Source organism: Camelus bactrianus, chromosome 6, assembly GCF_048773025.1.
Source record: "Camelus bactrianus isolate YW-2024 breed Bactrian camel chromosome 6, ASM4877302v1, whole genome shotgun sequence".
NCBI lineage: Eukaryota > Metazoa > Chordata > Mammalia > Artiodactyla > Camelidae > Camelus > Camelus bactrianus.
The window spans coordinates 71,738,279-71,757,781 of record NC_133544.1 but is presented as its reverse complement, the minus strand read 5'-3'; the positions used below and the strand labels follow the sequence as shown (position 1 = coordinate 71,757,781).

At 40.3% G+C, this 19,503-nt stretch overlaps 1 protein-coding gene and 1 long non-coding RNA gene across 9 annotated transcripts in view; one reads left to right on the top strand and one right to left on the bottom strand.

The window, feature by feature from the left end:
• Positions 1 to 3,941, top strand: part of LOC123619713 (uncharacterized) — a 38,696-nt gene extending 34,755 nt beyond the window's left edge. The window contains exons 3-4 of the long non-coding RNA XR_012507624.1: positions 1,085 to 1,239; positions 3,804 to 3,941. This is a non-coding gene — a long non-coding RNA (uncharacterized LOC123619713). The remainder of the gene's footprint in view (positions 1 to 1,084; positions 1,240 to 3,803) is intronic.
• EIF2AK4 (eukaryotic translation initiation factor 2 alpha kinase 4) overlaps positions 1 to 19,503 on the bottom strand; it is a 79,932-nt gene that overhangs the window by 41,403 nt on the left and 19,026 nt on the right. For all 8 annotated transcript variants that reach the window (XR_012507622.1, XR_012507623.1, XM_074365893.1 and 5 more), the window contains 9 exons: positions 19,321 to 19,469; positions 15,727 to 15,842; positions 12,507 to 12,664; positions 11,199 to 11,734; positions 8,617 to 8,723; positions 7,882 to 8,039; positions 3,958 to 4,391; positions 3,390 to 3,459; positions 1,382 to 1,465 (listed from right to left, as the gene is read on the bottom strand). Coding sequence is in view for 6 of the 8 variants with exons in the window: in XM_074365893.1 (XP_074221994.1) it covers positions 1,382 to 1,465; positions 3,390 to 3,459; positions 3,958 to 4,391; positions 7,882 to 8,039; positions 8,617 to 8,723; positions 11,199 to 11,734; positions 12,507 to 12,664; positions 15,727 to 15,842; positions 19,321 to 19,469 (1,812 nt within the window). In the remaining 2 variants the exon portion in view is untranslated. The remainder of the gene's footprint in view (positions 1 to 1,381; positions 1,466 to 3,389; positions 3,460 to 3,957; positions 4,392 to 7,881; positions 8,040 to 8,616; positions 8,724 to 11,198; positions 11,735 to 12,506; positions 12,665 to 15,726; positions 15,843 to 19,320; positions 19,470 to 19,503) is intronic.

Genomic DNA, 19,503 nt, shown 5'->3' with positions numbered 1-19,503 from the left:
AATGATGTCATTAGCCTTTCTCATTTGTACATTAAATTAATGTCAATGACCTTCACATGTACAGCAAAACATTGTAAACATCAAAACATTTAAGAAAGGGCTCTCTCCCACCCCTTCTTAAGTGTATTAATATATCAGAAAATAAACAGCATCATTAAAATCTTAAATCAACATGCAACATTTGATTTATGAAACTAGCCTATAGGTTTCAAACCAGTGCCAGAGTTGAGATGTCTTGTGAAGAAGCATTATTTTAAGAGAGAGCAAGAACACATCATCTTACATGAGAGGAATATCCTCTCATGCTCAGAATAGCTATCTACAAATTCTGACTCATCCTCCAGGTCTTGAGAGAGCCTGACCCCCACGTTACGATCCTACCACATCTCACACACCTCCCCTAAGTGCTCCTGTCTCACTAGAATTGTTTAGGGACTAATGGCACTTAGTAGATACTCAACAGTTAGTGGTTTGGGGGACAAATGCTTTATCATGTGTGTGAGGGGTTTGTATTAGAGAAAACCTAAAACCAGCTCCAACCCCAGGCAGGCAACCAACCTGATTAGCCTCTTTTGAAACACTGCACTTGTCTGATGGTTCTTTCTTGGGCGTAGCACTGTATCTCACATTTAAAGATCTGCCTCCTTTCAGATATGATTGAAAGTGCTAGTACCATCCCATGGCCCTGTTCACTTGGGCCAGAGGTAAGTTTTCTCTTTGGCTTGTGGCTGTCCCTCTGCTAGCAGAGCTCACCACTGACCAGAATGTGCCCCTTGGGAGTCTGAGCAGGCCCAAGCTTACAGGCTTCCCTTGAATGATGCCACTTTGGAACTAGTTTGCCTGTGGCTCCTTCCCTCAGGGGTTCCAAACCACTTTCCTAAAGCCAGGTGGGTTTTCTTCCATACACATGAGGATGTACACACATGGTACCTTACTTGTCCAGATTTAACTTATTAAAGTGGAGTTTCTGTACATGCAGAGTCTAGCTTGCATGGAACTCAGGTATGGTTCTAATTACTTCACACACATTGTTTCATTTATTCTTCACAAGTCACTGAGACAGCTGTTATTGTTTAATTTACAGGTGGGGAACCTGTGGCCCAGAAAGCTGAAGAACCTTGCTGGAGTTCACACAGCTGTGACCAGTGGGTCCCAGATGTGAACTTAGCCTAAGTGTGAGTCCAGAGCCCAATGCCATCTCCTGCTACCCAACAGGAGAGCACAAGTTCAAGGCCGGGGGTAAGGGCCACCATGCTGCAGTCCTCTCTGGCAGTGCTGCTGAGCCCTCTTCTGCCCACTCTCTTGCTCTCATCTCCCAAAACATACCCACTAGCAACTGCTGGGAGTTGCTGTGTCACTGAGCTGCGAGCCAGGGCCTTACCTGGATGTAGAGGTAGTGCACAGCCTCAGTGGTCGCCGGTGGCTCACTTTCACGGCAACTGCTCTTTCCATTGCAGCCTTCATCCTAATCCAAGAGGAACACATGAGAACTCAAAATGGGACTGAAATGAAACAAGATCATCACCCGTGCCCACCCCTACCACATACATGGCCAGTCAGTGAGCAAACACAACCACTGTCCTTTAGATGCTTACAGCATTTAAAAGGCAATTTTGCTAATATCAGAATCTAATGTATAGTTTACAGGTCTGCTACTGTACAGAACAGTGATGGGGAAAATAAAACAAATGGGTATTAAAAGGTGCACAATCCACAGAGAGACTAAGTCAAGTCAATTCCTTCTTACCACTGATGTCTTTCTATGGATAAGAAGGGTAGAATGTATTCAGTTTTACTGGAATGCGTTCCTTTGATGATAGGCTTACTTTGGAAACAGAAGGTGAGGAATTCACCTTTTGCTAAAGCAATTTAAATGTGATCATATTCACCAAAGGGCACACTGCTCTCTGGGCTACAGCACTGAAGAACCACAGGGTGACCTATCCTTTAGATGACTTTTCTACATGGTTAGTCTGTTTGTCCCCTACAGGTAGTTTTCTTTCTAACACTTATTCCTTTTTTTAAAAAAATTCTTTCTTTTTCTAATAGATATATATATATAAATACTCCCTCCTTCCCTAAGTATGGAAAAAGCATTAGGTTGCATGTGACTGTTTCTGATTTGCATTTTTTTTCCACATTTTTTTCTTTACTGAAGAAAAAAAAAAAACCTGCTCTGGAAACAATCAGGTTCTACTCTTGAATCATTTATTTATTACTGAGGATTGTCTGTAGAAACTTGTTAATCTCTTAGAAGCATCTACCCATCAATTAGAATTAGCCCATGGGATATCTCCCTTAACTGAGCAAAACCAGAACTATAAATTTGGTGCTGCTATAATAATTAAATGCATAAAACCAAAGCAGTATTTTAATTACTTATGCTATTATCCCTTAAACTTCCTCAGGGGTTTAAGGTGATTTTAATAGAAAAGGGAAGTACTTCTAAAATGCTGGCTAACACATTCAAACCTCATTCAAATCAACTTAATTGCTTATCTAATAGAGTCTACATGTAGATTTTTCTTTATCTACTGTGAATGCACCCTTATAACTGTAATTATATTTTCTTCCTGGTAAAAAGTCACTGCATCCAACCCCCAGTTGCAGAAGGTTGCTCTATAGCAACAACTGACAGCCCTGGAAGTTACAAAGCTTCACCCTGAACTCCATGCATCAGCACTGAGGTGCTCTGCTGACCTGGGTGGAGGAAGATACAGAATTGTGTGGGGTCCAAGGCCTAGAGCAGTGTTTTTCAAATTTTTCAGATCATGTTATACTTTATATCACACCCAATACACACACTCATAAGAGACAAGTTCTACAGAGTTTATCTTTACTAGGGTGATGCATTTGGGTATTCTAAACTCCTCTCTACAGCATTTAAAATAAAATAAAGCTGGTTGTGACCCCTGAAACTGATTTCATAACCTGTTACAGGATCATGACCCACTCTAGAGGATGGTTTACAAGAATAAGTAATCAAGATTAACTGATGTGAGATAGACTACATAACTCCACAATTAGGCTGTTTAGTTACTCAATTAATTTGCATTCAACCCTCATCCCCAACCACACAATGTTTCCCCAAATCCTCTAGGAAATGGTTTTCACTAAAACCAAACCAAACCAAAACAAAAAACCCAGCATGCCAATTTACTCCTCTCTTCTCAAAGCAGACATGTCTCATTATGTGGATAAATTTAGTCCTATAAATAAACATATGAGAGGCATATTTTAAATAATTACATGTTAAAATGGACAGTTTCTATATCTGCATATCAGATTAAGGCTTTACTATTTTACCTGAGGTTTGAAACATCAAACATTTGCCTACGTACCTACTCCATGATTTAAAAAAAAGGTGTAATTTCTATTTAAGTATTTACCTGATTCTGACTTTTACTGTTCTCATCTTCATTGTCAAAGATGATATCGCTGTCAGAATCTGAAGCAGGTCTTAAAAAGAGAAATAGAGAAAGGCTAAAGAAACCAAATTTCGTGTTATAATTCAATAGCTAAGAGTTACGATAAACTGTATCCAATTGAATATAAGGAAATAAAAACATGAAAGTAAATGACCAGGGTGGATTCTGAAATGAATTAAACTTCATTTTAGGATCATAATTATTGGTTTGTTAACTATTTTTAGAACTGCAGTAGGCCCTGTGTCAAGACTCCAAATTGTTTTATATATTCCATAGAGTTGGAAGACCTTATCTACAGAGAATGCTCTTTTAAAAACCTTATTAAATGTATTAGGACAAGAGACTGGAAGAAATTTCTATTTTTCCTTTCCCCAGGGCTTGGATTTTGATCTCTGGAAGACAGTTGGGGGAAAAACCTTTGGAATGAATTTGGTGACCCTCTCATACACACGTATTTCAGCACGGCCCACAGGCCTGGCTTTCTGAAGGAGCGCTCTTTCCCGGCGTGGGCTTGGCGGGTGGCTCTTACAGGAAGGACTGCGAGAAGACGCCATCGTGCTCCTCGTCGTCCTCCTCGTCGCTGCTGGAGCCGGGGCCGGTGGCGGGGAAGCGGGCGCTGGCGGAGCGCTCGCCGGACGTGCTCCACTCCACCGAGCTGCTGAGGATGGGCGGCGGCGCGGCCGCCTCCACGCTGCCCGGGCCGTCCGTGTCGCTGTCGCCCTTCGGCGGCCGGGGCAAGGCTCGCCCGTCCCGGGCCTGGGGCCCCGCGTCTGGGGGCGGCATCGCAGGGCCGACCGGCCGCTCGTGCCTCTCGATCCAGGCGTTGTAGTAGCGCACGATGTTCTCGTGGTGCAGGCGGGACAGCAGCGTCACCTCGCCCTTGATCCTGCGGAAATGCCTGCTGGCCGGGTTGATGGGGATGCGCTTCACAGCGTAGCAGCAGCCATCCAGCTTGTTCTGTACCTGGCGCGCGGGAAGGGGAGAGGAAAGGCGGGAAGGGGAGAGGAAAGTGGGGAAGGGGCCGGTGGTGAGCTATTCCGAACCCCGCACAGACTGGCATTCATACCGCGTCAGCCCCATCCACTCCTAAACTACAGAACCCACAGCTAGTCGATGACCACATGCTTGAAACTCTTTTAAGCTGAAGGGAAGTCTTGACTGCCAGAAACTTAGAAAACATCTCGCCCCAAAGGAGATGTACTTGGCTTGCTAAGAGACTGGGAAAAACACAATCCTATTTTAATCATTCATTTTATTGACAATTACATCCCTGCTTTTCCAATATCACATCTGCTATCTAAATTTCCGAGTAAACATTCTCACTTATTTAACCTTGTTTTAAAAAAATTATTTTCTCAACTCAGTGTAAAGGTTCAGATGACGATTTTCGTTTTCCTCCAGTATTTTTCTTTTACACTTAGTCACTGAACACAAAATAAACTCCAACATTTTTAACAGACCTGCATGCAACTTCTAATTCTCAACTTATAAAGTTGTGTGAACTTGGGCAAATGACTTAATTTCCTTGAAACTCAATTTTTTAATCTATAAAATGGCACTTATACCACTTTCCCTATCTCAAAAGTGACTGAGGATTAAACGAACTGATGTGAGTAAAGCACCTTATGAAGGCCTTGCAGAGAAAGGTGCTCAGTAAATAAAAGCAACTGGCATTAACACAATCTCTGCCCATTTATTACTAAGACTGAAGTTGATACTACGTAAGGAAACTAGAACAATAAAATTAAGAATAAAATAAAAACACATGAAAAATATAAAAAAGGTTTCACAGGTAAATTTCCATATTCTAAATGGAAACATCCTTAATCTGGGCAGTTTCACTATGAAACTGGGCTAACTGGAGTAATTTTTATAAAATTTCATTTTCTGAACATTTCAGTCCCAACCATGCAGGTCAACTGAGGTGATGAACACCAACAACTTGGTCATTGGCAGAGGGAGAAACTAGTTGGTTACAAAAGAGAAAATAGAGCAGTATTCTCTTGTTTGGCTCAAAGTTTCAATTACTATGCTAAAAACTACCTTTAGGAATGAGAAAGGAATACTATATAATTGAGTTTCAGATTACCTATTTTTGGAACAGAAATAGGGGTAAGAAACATGTTTTTTGAGTGAAACAGTGAAGGTGTGAATGCTGATTTCATCTCTTGACGGATGTATGTAAATACAAGTGATATAACCTCTCTGAGCCTCAGTTCTCTCACCTGGAAAATGTGATAATACCTATTTCATAAGACTGTCACAGGACTGAAAGACAAGTTTTGTGAGCCTCCTGGCACACAGCCTGAAATAGGGATTGTGTTCCCCAAAATGACATCCCTGTGTTGTTTTATGCCACATTAATAGAGTGGAGGACAGTGAGAAGTTCTGGCATTGTCTTTCAACATTATGCCTCAGTAGACCTCACATACACCACTGTAACTGAGCTGGACCCTATAGGGACTTCCTAGACAGACCCTCCTCCCTGCCCTCCTCCACCTGCCTCTTGTTTGTAGAAAAGCTTTAGTCTCCCAGGCCTCCCTGAGTCACAAAAGGCTGGCCTGATAATTAAAGATTGAAAGAATGTGAATATGTAGTAACAGAAAAATAGCAGTTGGGCCAGAAGAACTGGTAACAATTTAGACAGTGAATCAGCCATATGGCAGTAACAGAATCTTTAGTTCCTTCCTGAAGGACATAGGTAACAATGTCTGATACACATTCCTGAGTTGTTTGACAGATACTAAAACTAAAACCCCACCAGATGAAAGAAGCTAACTGCATGATGACCATGAGTACACAGTCCCCAGACTGGCTGGAGCCTGAAGACAGACGTTAACCCTTGTGACACCACCCTGCTACCTCACCATCAACGAATCAGCATTGTGCACGAGCTGATCATGTACCCTGCAACTCTCTCCCTCACCCTGCCTTTAAAAAGGCTTCCCTGAGATCTACCTGGGAGTTTGGGTCTCTGGGGCATTAGCTGCCTGTGTTCTTTGCTTATTAGCACTTGCTATAAATGCTGCACTTCCCTTTACCACAACCCGGTGTCAGTAGATTGGCTTTACGACACATGAGCAAGCTGACCCAAGTTTGGTTTGGTAATCCTATAGAGTCACTGACTTGGATATGAGACTTGCTACACTGTAACTCCTAGGAATTCATTTATTAAAATGCAGAGGTGCATACACAGTAAGGGGTCCAACTGCTAATGAAATACCACATCACTGAGCAGATGGCCCTACCTTAACCTGAAAATAGAGATGGGTGTGAGGGCTGTGGAGTTCTCATAGGGAGAAACCACAGGAAAAATATAGGGATTTAAATTATTAAGATGTTTTTGTTATATGAGCTTACTAGTCATTTTAAAGTACTTGTAAGGAAATGAAGTTTGATCATGTTTTGCAGTCAAGAATCTAAAATACAAAGAAATTAAAGGAGTTGATCAAAATCACAGAGAGTTAAAGGGATAATATATACTTCAGTCCTCCACTCCTCTTAAAGATAACTGTGATGATCTGATTAGGATATCTGTTTGCCCAAAGTAGATCTATTTAGTCACCTAACTGTCATGTCTATACTTTCAAGAAGAAAGTTGAAAACTTACCTTGATACTATGGCTTCCTTTTGGAAAACTTGCTTAAGTTTATCTTTCTGTTCCTGACTACCACAGAAAAACTAACAATTCCTTTTTCAGTGTAAAAGGCCTCCCACAATAATACAGGTAATGCTTCCTACTAATACTCTTCAGAATCCTACACAAACATGTGCCTTCCTGACGGTGGACTACCTTCTTTTGTAAGATGACATCTATCTCATATGGATTTGATAATAGTAATCTGGGTCTCTTAAATTCAAACCAAATACTTAAATTATACAAAAACAGCTGAAATCTCCCTCTCAAGGAACAGATGATAATAGAAGTCACCCAAATAGCTTGGAATGAAGAAGGGAAGACCTAACAGCAGCACATCTTAACAATGCATTGCTACCTCCCCATCTCAGCAAGAGCTGGAAAATAAAACCTATCAAGACCATCTGGGGCCATTTCTCAGTTTCAATTCCATCTCAGTTCTAACCCTGTACCCCTTTTAGCTACAGCAACTCTAAAAGCAAAAAAATGGGAGAAAAAGAGAACCATTTTCTTTCTGAACCAAACCACACAAAAATGCTCCTCATGTAGAGGTCTTGACTTCACTTGAAGTGCCGTTGTAATCATGTGGGTTCATGTTAATGCACTTCATCAAGCAAGGGAAGCGGAATGATGCATTCTTAATGTGTCCAGTGTTAACTTTAAATAAGCCTTTAACTGCATGAAGGGGAAGATAATCATAGTTTCAAATGGTCATATTCATTTCCCTCCCCACTCTCAAAGTTGAAGTCCATAAGTCTGCAGAAATACAACAGAGAAAGAGCTCTAAAAGGGACTTGGGACAACTCTGTACCATACCTTGATGACAGCTCCAAAAGCTCCTTTGCCGAGAAGCTGTAACTCCTCAAACTCGATGAAATAGCGGGAAAACTGTCTCTGTGTCTCACTGAAGAACGCAGCACTGGGTAGCTGGTTGCTAGGAATAACAGTCTCCATGTAATCTTGTCCTCCAGAATCTGAGATAAAACAAAAAGAGGCCACTGAGAAACAGAGTAAGAGCTACAACATCCAACAAGGATGCAAGTGCTGGAGGAAGGGGCCCCAACCAGTAGTTTGAAAAAGTACCTCTTACCTGGCAGACCCTTTAATACTTTCCTCACCTCTTCCTCCTTAAAGGAGGTAGAAATACACAATTAGCCCAAGTTTACAGGTCGGAGTAACTGGGAGTAAAGAAATGACTGAACCACAGAGCCAGAAGCCAAACCCAGGTTTACTGATCATCACAATCTCTACTGAGGTTCCTTCACCTGCTACTTGAGTGACAGCAGGGGCATCCAGTTACACGGCAGTACAGGTGACTCAACACTAAGAAAGGCTACACCACCAGACACTCCATCAGAAGAGACAGGAAAAACCAGGATAGCAAACACAGTTCCATGCACACAGCACGTGTTTAATGAATGGGTTTATATATAGCTCAGCATATAGATAAAATAAATGATGCTTGCAGTCCTGTCCAGCCTTAGGTTTATGTGTACTCTCAAAATAATTTATGTCAAATAGGCTATGAGAAAAGAATGGTAACAGACTTACCCTCAGGACTTTGTTCCAGTAAAGGCGTTTTTGGCTGAGGATTGATAAAGCTGTGTTTTAACAACTGCTGAGGACTCCATCTTTCCTTGTCATCCAAGCAGACACACCTCAGTGAGAGGGGAAAAAACAGAATCTCAGCAGTGCACAAAATAAATGCTAAACTAGCTAATCCAAAGCTTTTAACGATGGGTTTATTTTTAAAAGATACACATTAGAGAATTCACGTTAGTTATGGACTAAAATGCACTCATAAGTGAATTTAACTTAATTAACATTCCGGCAGGATTTATATGCTGAGCACCAGGCTGGGTACAAGTTGGGGGGTCTCACATACACGCAAAGTAGTCTCTAGAGGCAGGAAGACTGACCCTCATGGAACAGTATTTTAAAAGTCAAGGATAAGACAGCACAAGTAGGCTGACTTTTCATTCCTACTCACAGCTCAGTGACTTGCCATGCTGAACTGAGCCTTTCTGGGGATCAGTCATAAATAAAAGTTTCCCCAAAGACAAGCAAATCAGATAGCTGATGCAGGGTTGGGGCCCAATATGATAAACTTTAGATGAAGTCTGTTCAACATAGTACAAAGCTGGTAACAATTAAGAATGACTTTCAAAGTTCTACGTTCTATCTTCTACTTTCTTTTCATTCTCATTCCTTAAGCTTATTAGACTACTTTTTAATGTTCTAATAAACAATTTATCTTTTAGTGAATGAAAAAAACCTATACCTTTAACCCAGTGTTTTTCAAAGTGGGGTCCCCAACCAGCAGCATCGGTATCACCTGGGAATTTGCTAGAAATACAAATTCTTCTCCACCCTAGTACTAGCAAACCAGCAACTCTGGGGGTCTGGGCAGTAATCTGTGCTTTAACAGGCTCTCCAGGTGGTTTCAATCAAAGAGAAAGTCTGCGAACCACTGTTTTAACTATCTAAGTCGGTTGGCTTTCATAACAATCATCAAGTAGCACTGCTTGGTAGAACCTGACCCTAATTATAAAAATATATTTAAAAGAATCAGCCATCACTGTAAATTGTGGACTACACCTATAAAGTGGTGATAGAAACTATCATAAAGGGTAACATTTAATTTTTTTCATGTCATAGAACTAAAAAGTAATACACTCCAAATTTCATACCTTGAGAGAACAAGATTGCAGTAAATGCATTTGTATAAGATATTTTCCCCTAAATTTAAAATTAATTTTTAGCTACATCAGGAAATCATGAACACCTTCTTACAAATATTAAAACTTCTTACAAATATTAAATATTTCTGGTAATGACAAAGTGCTGGACAACCACCCAAACAAATAATGTAGTTTATTGTGTAAATATTGATTTTTTAGATGACATCCTATACATATTATTCTCCAACTTGTTTTTTTCATTTGATCACATAAAAGGTTCTGCACCCAATTCTGCTGTGGGGAGAGGGTGTCTCCCCACATCAACAAGCAATTCTCTAACACCACTTGGGTGTCACACAGTTCAACTCAATTCTGACACTATCTACCTGGAGATAGCATCAGATCCCACAGGTTAAGGGTTTAGTCTTATAAGACTGCCCTCCCCTGACCCCCACGTGAGACAACAGCACGTCCAGGTTGTCACTTGTGCTTCTGACCAATGGAGATTGGTTCTATAAATGGGAGATTCCAACTACCTTGGCCTTGGGTTCAATTAATTTGCTAGAGCAGCTCACAGAACTCAGAACATTTTACTTAACTAGATTACCAGTATATTACAAAGGATATAACCCAGGAACAGCCAGATGTAAGAGATGCATAGGGCAAGGTGTGGGGGGAAAAGGCTTGAAGCTTCCTTGCCCTTTCCTGCATGCCACCCACCCAGTACGTCCACAACCTCCAGCTGTGTTCACCAACCTGAAAGCTCTGTGAACTCTGTCCTTTTGGATTTTTGCTTCACTACATGGGCATAATTGATTAAATCATTGGCCGCTGGTAATGGACTCAAACTCCAGCCCCTCTCACTTCCACGGAGGTTAGGGCTGGGACTGAAATTTCCAAACCCCTAAATCACATGGTTGGTTCCCCTAGCAACCAGTCCCCATCCTTAGGTGCTTTCCGAAAGTCACCTCATTAATATAACAAGAGGCATCTTTGCTGTTATCCCCATTTTTCAGAGGAAACCCAGGGTAAGGAGTATAAGTCACTCAGCCAGTAAGGGGTAAAGGTGGGATATGAATCCAGCTGTCTGGCTCCAGAGTCTGGGCTTTTTCCCATCACAGATTTGAAATAAAACCTTTCTCCAAAGGATGTTCACCAAGAAGTAAAAATATAACTACAAATGAAATGCTGCTATGCTTGTCGGGGAGTTTTTTTCTTTTGTTAACTGGGGCTGGACAGCTTATACACATGACTTAGATGTTTAATATATTGAAGCACAATTTGCAGATATTAACTACTGTATATGAAAATAGATTTTAAAAACAAATTTCTTCTGTAAAGCACAGGGAACTTCATTCAATATCTCACAATAACTTTTAATGAAAAAGAATATGAAAGTGAAAAAAAGCACAGGAGTAAAGTGCAATTACAGAGAATCTCAATGATACTCACTTCTTCAGAAAATCTTGAAAGTCAGCTGGTAAGTCACTAGGGATGGTCACCGGGTATTCTTCACATTCCTGTCCTTGGCTGAGGGAGAGCAGCAGAAGGCCAAGTCTCCAAACATCCCCTTTCTTCCCCGTTTTATAAGGCAGGGCACTGTCACTAAAACGAACCCGGGTTTGCTCAAACACGTCCTCCTTGCAAATGTCTGCTAGGCGCTTAGAAATGCTGTAGTCCGTAATCTTGACGGTGCCCTCTGCGTCCAGCAAGACATTCGATGCACTCAGGACCTTGTGCACTACGGAGTTGCTGTGTAAATAATCGAGGCCAGATAGGAGCTGAGCTGCGTACCTGCGAAGCTGCTGCACGGGGATGGGGCCCGAGTGGCTCAGGTGGGCTGTGAGGGAGACTCCATTAGTGTGCTCCACTAAAATGTCCACCACGATGGAATCAGCCTGCTCTTTGAGATTCATTGCAAAGTACCGTACTACGTTTGGGTGGCTCAGTTTTACCAGTGAGCTGAATTCCGTTTCTGCCCCTTGAATCTGATATGGAAAAAACCAATAAGGTCATACTGGGTTGGTCAGCATTAGCTAGTGTTTCACTTCGAAAGTGAAATATTTAATAAAAAACATATTTTCAAAGGAGAGGAGAAGGAATATGCCCTGAACTGAGTCCTCCCCTAAACCATATGGTCAACCTACTAGTTCAAAAGATGAATAGCTCTTAAAAGTAACTTCTTTTGCGATATGGCCACTGGAAAAAACAAACAGTAAACTGTTATGATTTCAGTGTATTTACTTTCAATTTTTCTTTTTGTCATAAATACACACACATTTCTAAACACAATGTTTTACCTACCGCTTTATAATCTCTTTATTTCATAACACTGCAATATACAATTTTAAATGTTCTCCTTAAACTCAGTATTATACATAAACTTTAAAATTCTCCAGTCCCCTAAACTCCAGTTGTGAAGCAGTATTTCGAAAGACTGGGAAAATACAAATGATTGCAAATAACACAATTATGGAGTACTCTTTAGTCCCATTTCAAGAGAGAGCTATTAATGGGATAAGGGCTAAGAAAGGAGGCTGAGAAGCAGCTGCACAAGTTTTGACCATGGTGTGAAAGAGGCAGCAGGGCTGAGACAACTGGTAAGAAAGGCACTGGTTCTCCAACACGCCCTCTGGTTAAGCAGAACTCACAGCATTCGGGGTCAAATACGCCAGCCAATCAGACACAGCGCTGTTCTGTTTGGTCATCTTAACCCTCGAAATTTGGCCTTTTGCTCAGTGAACCATCTTGGATGCCTACCTGCTTTTTGCACTTATCAATCTTCTCTTTTTCTTGACTGGTAAGGAATGGACCCATTTTTTTCTGCCACTGAAGGACCCACTCATACAACAAGACGAAACTGCCAGTGGCTGTTTCCAAAGCATTGTAAACTAATTTTCCAAGCTGCTCATCGCTGCCTGCACATTGAAAGAAAATACAATCAAATCTCACTGGTGAAGTTTCTGTGAGCATAAAAAAAGAGGGAATATACGTTCATTCATTCAACAGTGGATAGATACCATGTACTAACGTGAAAAATGTAATTTCATGTTATATGCTCTTTTGTAACTAATTTTTAGGATTTAACAATATACTCTGAGCCCTAAAATATTAAATTTTATAAAAGGACAGGAATCAACACTGAGATCTTAGTATCAGACCAATGTTTTCTTCTACTGGTCAATATTCACAATGTTATTTTCATAACCAGTTCACCTCTGATGACTGTGCCTACTGGTATAGCAGTGTACATAGCTAAATACTAACTAACATGGTAGAAGGAATTTGGAAATAAGAACTCTCTATCAAGACTGCTCCATCAATGTAGATTAGTGTGCACAGTAAAAACAGATTTTAGTAACTTGGAGATTTGAATACATCGATGATTTTCTAAATACAAAATCTGAATATGCACAGTAAACACAAACTGGCCAATGGCTTCAAGGAAAGGAATCAGAAATAAAAGTTCAAATTTGAAGCTTGAGGGAGAGAGAGGTACGCTTATTTAGTGATAGGCATATGGGTTCCGTTGTACCCAGGAGAGCTAAATTTCTGTAATACCAAAAATTTTCCTACAAAAAAAATCTAAATTTTTATTATAACTATAATAGAAAAAAACCAAAAAATTAGAAATGGAGAAAAATATCACCCACAATGCTACCATTTTGTTTTATTTCTCTTCTAGCTCCCTTTACCCTGTTTTTGCCTAATTTATTAAATCATAGTACATAGAACAGTTCCTCACCCTTGACTACTGACATGTGGGACCAGACAATCCTTTGTTGAAGGAGGTAGTCTTGTGTACTGTAAGTGTTTAGCAGTGTCCCTGGCCTTTATCTACTCAATGCTAGTAGCACCTCCATTCCAGTCTTAATCATCAAAAATATCTTCAGATGTTGCCTAATGTCCCACAGGGGACAAAACTGCCCTAGTTGAGAACCACTGATGCACAGTATTCTGTCCTTTTCTCTTAGTATTTAATTAACAGTTCTCCATGATGGTAATTATCTTCATAATGAAAAGTGAAGTAACCTGTATACCTAAGACAAAGTGATTTTAGCAAAAACACTTTGGAGAAATGTGGCTGAACTAGCTCACTTCAGTTTTACTTCATAGAAATGCTAACAGAGATTTTAATTAAAATGATCTATCATGCTAGTCATAAATTATTCCTGACATTCTTAGCTACAGGGAAAAAAATCCTGATGTTTGAAAATTTGTCAAGCAGAGGAAGCAACCTGTGGAATATGGGATCTATGCAGTACACACTGGAGACACATGATATTGAATGTTTATGGGATGGAGTGTGATGTTATTTCCATAAAGCCTAATTAAATTTGTGCATTATACAGTACAATGTCTTGCAACATTTATCTCCCTAACTGGGATTAAGTGGGAATTTCATAACTGCTGGTTAGGTTTTTATTTTGTATTATAATTTTATTATTGTCACCCTCCTCTTGTCACTTTTGCATGATGGGGATAATAAAAGGGACAAAAGAACCCACTGCACTAAGGCTGAAGGGAAGTATGTTACCAAAAGGTCTTTGACCAATAACTCTACCATGTGCTAACGATGGTCATCTATACAGAAGCCTCTATTATTCTTTGCCATAGGGAAGTTCTTGATTCTCTCCAGTTCCAACAGCTTTAAATTGAAAAGCAAATGTTAATTAGTTGATCTTTTATAAAAATATTTCATAGAAAATTAGGATATATTTTAAAAACTAGACCTGTTGTGAGAAAACAAAATAAATAATTTACTTGGCTTTATTAAAAAACATACAGATTGCAAATGTGTCTCCTAATGAGGGTATTAATGAAGGTGATTCTGTCTAATGAGCACCAATGAGACTAGGAGACCAAGGTAAGGTAATAAGCAGTTGGATTAATTTGCCTTCCTGATTTCCCTAGATTATTAAAAGTAGTGAGTTTTAGGTTGCCAATTCAGGAGTCTGAAATGCCTCAGAATCAAGGACAGTCTCAGGGACAAAGCCAATCATCTCCGCCATGGTCCTGAACCTGCTCAAACGGCTGCTGCATCTGAATAGGGCAGGCTGTGTATGTGCAGACTCCCATGGTCCAGGCTGCCTCGGTCAGCCAAGGTCCAGTGTCCAGATCAGACTCTTCAGACACTTGGTTTCTTCTCCTGCCACCAGCTGTCTGCTCCCTGGCAACTCCCCTGCTTATTTATATCTCCTCAAAGAGGAACGGAAAAAGATACCGAAAGAAAACAAACTTGATATAGATAATCTGGCTGCCTGCTGGCTCTGTTAAGAATATTCATGGGATTGGAAATTAAACTTAACTGTCAAATTCATCATATATAAGTGATCCCTACACCAATTAGTGGCTGTATCTGTATGGCTGATAAAAGATGACTTACATTTAGGGCAAAGAAGTAGATACTGAAAACTTGATTTTAACATAAACAATTCAAATAACAAATTGCTGAACAAGCTTCACTCTAATAACCATCTGCTAAAAAAGATGGCTAAACTGCTAAATATGACACATAGAAAACAAAGTGGTTTTCCTAGGTCACGTACAGCATGCTAAGCAGGAAGACACTTAAGCAGATGGAGAGCAAATTGAGAAAATGAGCCTTGACCATTAAAGATCACAGGCTAAGAACTCATTTTGTTACACATATTTTATCACCAATAGATGTACATGATGCAAAATATTGATTCAATCTTTAGGTTTTGAATAACTTGACTATTTCTAAGGATGACAAATTTTAAATCATCTTTCTGATAACAATATTTCTAAGAGCCTAGGTTTTAATTTCCACCTTACAAAAGAGGAAACCCGAATGACTACTTCTGGTCATCAGGAATAGGAGTCAGAATGACTAGCAGCATGAAAGGCTTCCTTGAACTACTCCGGTCTAGATGATACAGTGTCTATTCTACCCCATTTCTTCATGATTAACTTTTGTCATTAGAATAATTTAAATGAGTTTAGCTAGTTTACTCACCAATACATTTCCCTTTGTGCACCATGAGCTGATCAGGACTACCCACAGAGAAATACAGGATTTCACAAGAGCCAGGGGAATCTTCACTACTACATGCAGAATACTGACGTTCTCGCCTTAAAAATAAATTTGGACAATGATTTTTTTTTTCTTTAAGATTAACACAGGAAATTCTTGCCCCTCCATCTTCTCCTGCTTTCTAGCCCATTCATTGTCCAACATCTGTCTCCACTGGGAACTGAGCTGAAGGTGCTAATGGGAAAGTTGTCCAACCCCCACCATTGCCCACTGAGGTCTTCTCCACATGAACTCTGCAAACCCCTAACTCTAGAGCTGTGCTGTCCAATTCATGTGGCTACTTAAATTTAATCAGGATTAAATTAAATTAAAAATTCAGTCCTCAACTGCAGTAGGCACCTTTAAATACAGGGACATCTCATTTGGTTGAGCTTTGTTTTACTGCACTTCACAGATGCTGCTTTAAAAAAAATACATCGAAGGTTTGTGGCCACCCTGTGTCAAGCAAGTCTATCAGTGTCATTCTTTCAACAGCATTTGCTCACTTCCCGTCTCTGTGTTACATTTTGATAATTCTTGCAATATTTCAAACTTCCTCGTTATTATCATATTTGTTATGGTGATCTGTGGTCATTGCAACTATGACTCACTGAAGGCTCAGATGATGTTTAGCACCTTTTAGAAATACTTTTTAAATTAAGGTATGTACATTCTTTTTAAAAATATAATGCTATTGCACACTTAACAGACTACAGCATAGTGTAAATGTAACTTTTATATGCACTGGGAAGCCAAAATTTCATGTGACTCGCTTTTCCATGATACGCACTTTACTGTGGTAGTCTGTTCCCACAACATCTCTGAGGTATGCCTGTCCTCAACAGCCACAGTGGCTAGTGGCTACCATGCTGGATAGCACTGGTAGAGAACATTTCCATCATCACAGAAGTTCTACAGCAGTGATTTAGTTCAATCCCTTTAGCACATCTCATGCACATGCACATCTGGAGAAAGCTGCAAAATGGGGCTTGGAGCAGTATAAATTCCTGGTCTCCAACTGGGCCCCCCACCATTGACTACTCATTCATTCTCTTCCTTGTCTTTGGTAGATACTCTCTGCCATTCCTCTTCACTTCTTCAAAACACTCAAAGCCCAAGCCCTCCTTTTCTCTTCCCTTTTTTCTACTTTTTTCCCCCTGGGTAGGAAGTAATAGCTGGGAAGTTAGATTATAATGTAAAAAATAATGAATAAATCAGGAAGAAGATTGCAGGAACAAGGAAAGGGAGAGAGAGCTCTTAATGGTCAGGATTGGATGCTTGTAAGAAATGCTTTGATCGGGCACATGAACAGGTCTCTAGGAAGCAGCCTTCTCACTCTAACATGATCCTGACTTCCATGTTCACTGAGAACATGAAACAGTGAGCAGTGAAGCCCACACCTTCAGTGGGTCCACCTAGAAACCTACTTGGCATCTGCATGATTCTATCTTTTTCCCAGACTGAGGAAGGGCAGCTGCCCTGTCCTCAGTTCCATCCCCTACCGTCTTCCCTGGGATCCTAGTCCATGGGTTAGTCCCTCTCTCCCATATGCTCAATCTGTCCCTCTATATTGGCTCCTTCCCCTCAGCCTACAAATCTCTCCCACACCATACTCCTCTCCCACAATCCCCATCTTGTTCTTCACCTTCAAACTTCAATACTCGCTGTCTCCATGTCTGCACCTTCTATCTACTCCTAATGCCATTGCAACGTCAATAAAACCACCTCCCTCCTACCTACTATCAATCTGATTTCTCCTCTTGGGTCTTTTGTTTTGGTTGGTGGCACAGTCATCTATTCTATCTCACTAGTTAAAAATGTGCAAGTCTCCCTGAGCTCCTAGATCTCCTGCATCTAATTGATCCTCAAGTACCACCCTCTCCTGTACAAGTCCCTGCCCTGTTCAAGTCATCATCAAATTTCTCCCAGACACACAAAACACCCTATTATTAACTGGTCTTGCCATATTCAGTCTTACACATCTACCCCCTCAACCCCTAACAGTCCTCCCATACTGCTGATAAGACCTATTATGATTTGAGTCTCTCATATCACAAGTGTCCACATACTCTAAACATCAGGGAATGACGAATACATTGTAGCTCTGTTTAAATTTCTACTTCTTAAGTTACTTGTGCAACCACTGGGGCACAGTGAAATTTATGGAGAAAAGGGTAAGACTGATGGTTTAAAATGATGTGCTAGACTTATTAACATAAATGTCATATACCATATTTGTCCTTTTCTTGACACTTTCACTAAAATTATGTCTTTGTATTTCAATTTTAATGATGTATCTTTTCTTACTAGAACTCTTAAGAATCTCACTGTGTTTGTATTTAACAGTCATGACACAGGATAGACTGACAGCAGGAACAATTCTGAAGGATAAAAAGTAGACCACACAGAGGTTGGAGAGAAGTTATAAAGAAGCAAAATCCAAAGTCATCAGTGTTTCCTGTTTTCACCCCAAAACGTGTATATATTGGAGGCTAATATTGTCTACCTTGGACTCATCAGAATTGGGTTTGGAACAACCTTCTGGAACCTAATCCACTCATAAGTAAAATAGCTTCTAAATTCAGCAGAAATAGCCATCTCAAATGTAAGCAAATGGTACTTAGAAGCAAAAACACTGGTGTTATTGTCAATGATTTATTTTAGATTATGGAATGTTCATGGGGGTTTGCAAATATAATTAGAAATACCACCCATGTTATCAGTTTTTCCAAGTAGCTGTGGCAGTACACAAGGATAAAGAGTGTTTAAACAAAATTGCCAAATAACATTAACTAGGTCTTATAAAGGACAGAGAATTAGACACAATTGAATTTTAGAAGACTAAATTAGGCATCTAGGACCTTGATACCTCAAAAAAGAAGAAAAGATGATTAAAAAAAAGCCAAGGGGCAAGAAGTGAGGTTGCAAATTGTCAAACGGAGACTTGAGAATCAGGCTCCCATCCAGAGACTGCCCTACCAATATGGCCAATGGTATAGATGGTTGGGATGGGACAGAGAAAGGGGACTCTCACCTGAGGCACAGGGGGCTAGGACAGTCTCACCTTCCTGCCTAACTCACTCGGATGCCACAGAAACTCTAGTTCTTGGTCCCCCAACTTGAAACTCGGGGCAATTTTGTGAACATAAAGTTAATAAGAACGCCTGATACTGTTTAATTTGAAGTGAACCAGTCCATGCCTCCATGGAACCAATGGAGAGACCATGAACAATGGAGGATCACAGGTGTGGAGATGTATGAAAGATCTCCTCTTCTCTGACCCACATCCTTTTATACTTCAGTGTTATAACTGTTATGAAGGGGAATGAATCACAAAACTGGTTTCATGAAAGATACTTGGAAAGTGTTAAAACAAATGAAAGTTTTACTTTATATTGCTAACTAATATATTAAGATACACAGGCTTTGGAAAAGTTATTAAAACTATGATCTGACAATTTCATCAGATTTCACTACAAGTTGTTTGACTCCTCCTATGTCTTTCACCTTTCCAGATGGGAAATCTCAGGGACTTACCGAGACCTCCCAGAGGAGCTGGTCCGATGTTTACCGTTTCCGACAAAGTCAGGAGAGCCTCCGTGTAGAATGGCAGCTGCTCTATGTCCTCCGGGGTCTCTCCTCGAGGTATGATCTTGGCTTGACAAACTAGCGATTTCTAAACGTCCCTAAAAAAAGTAAAAACCTACTTTAGACATAAGT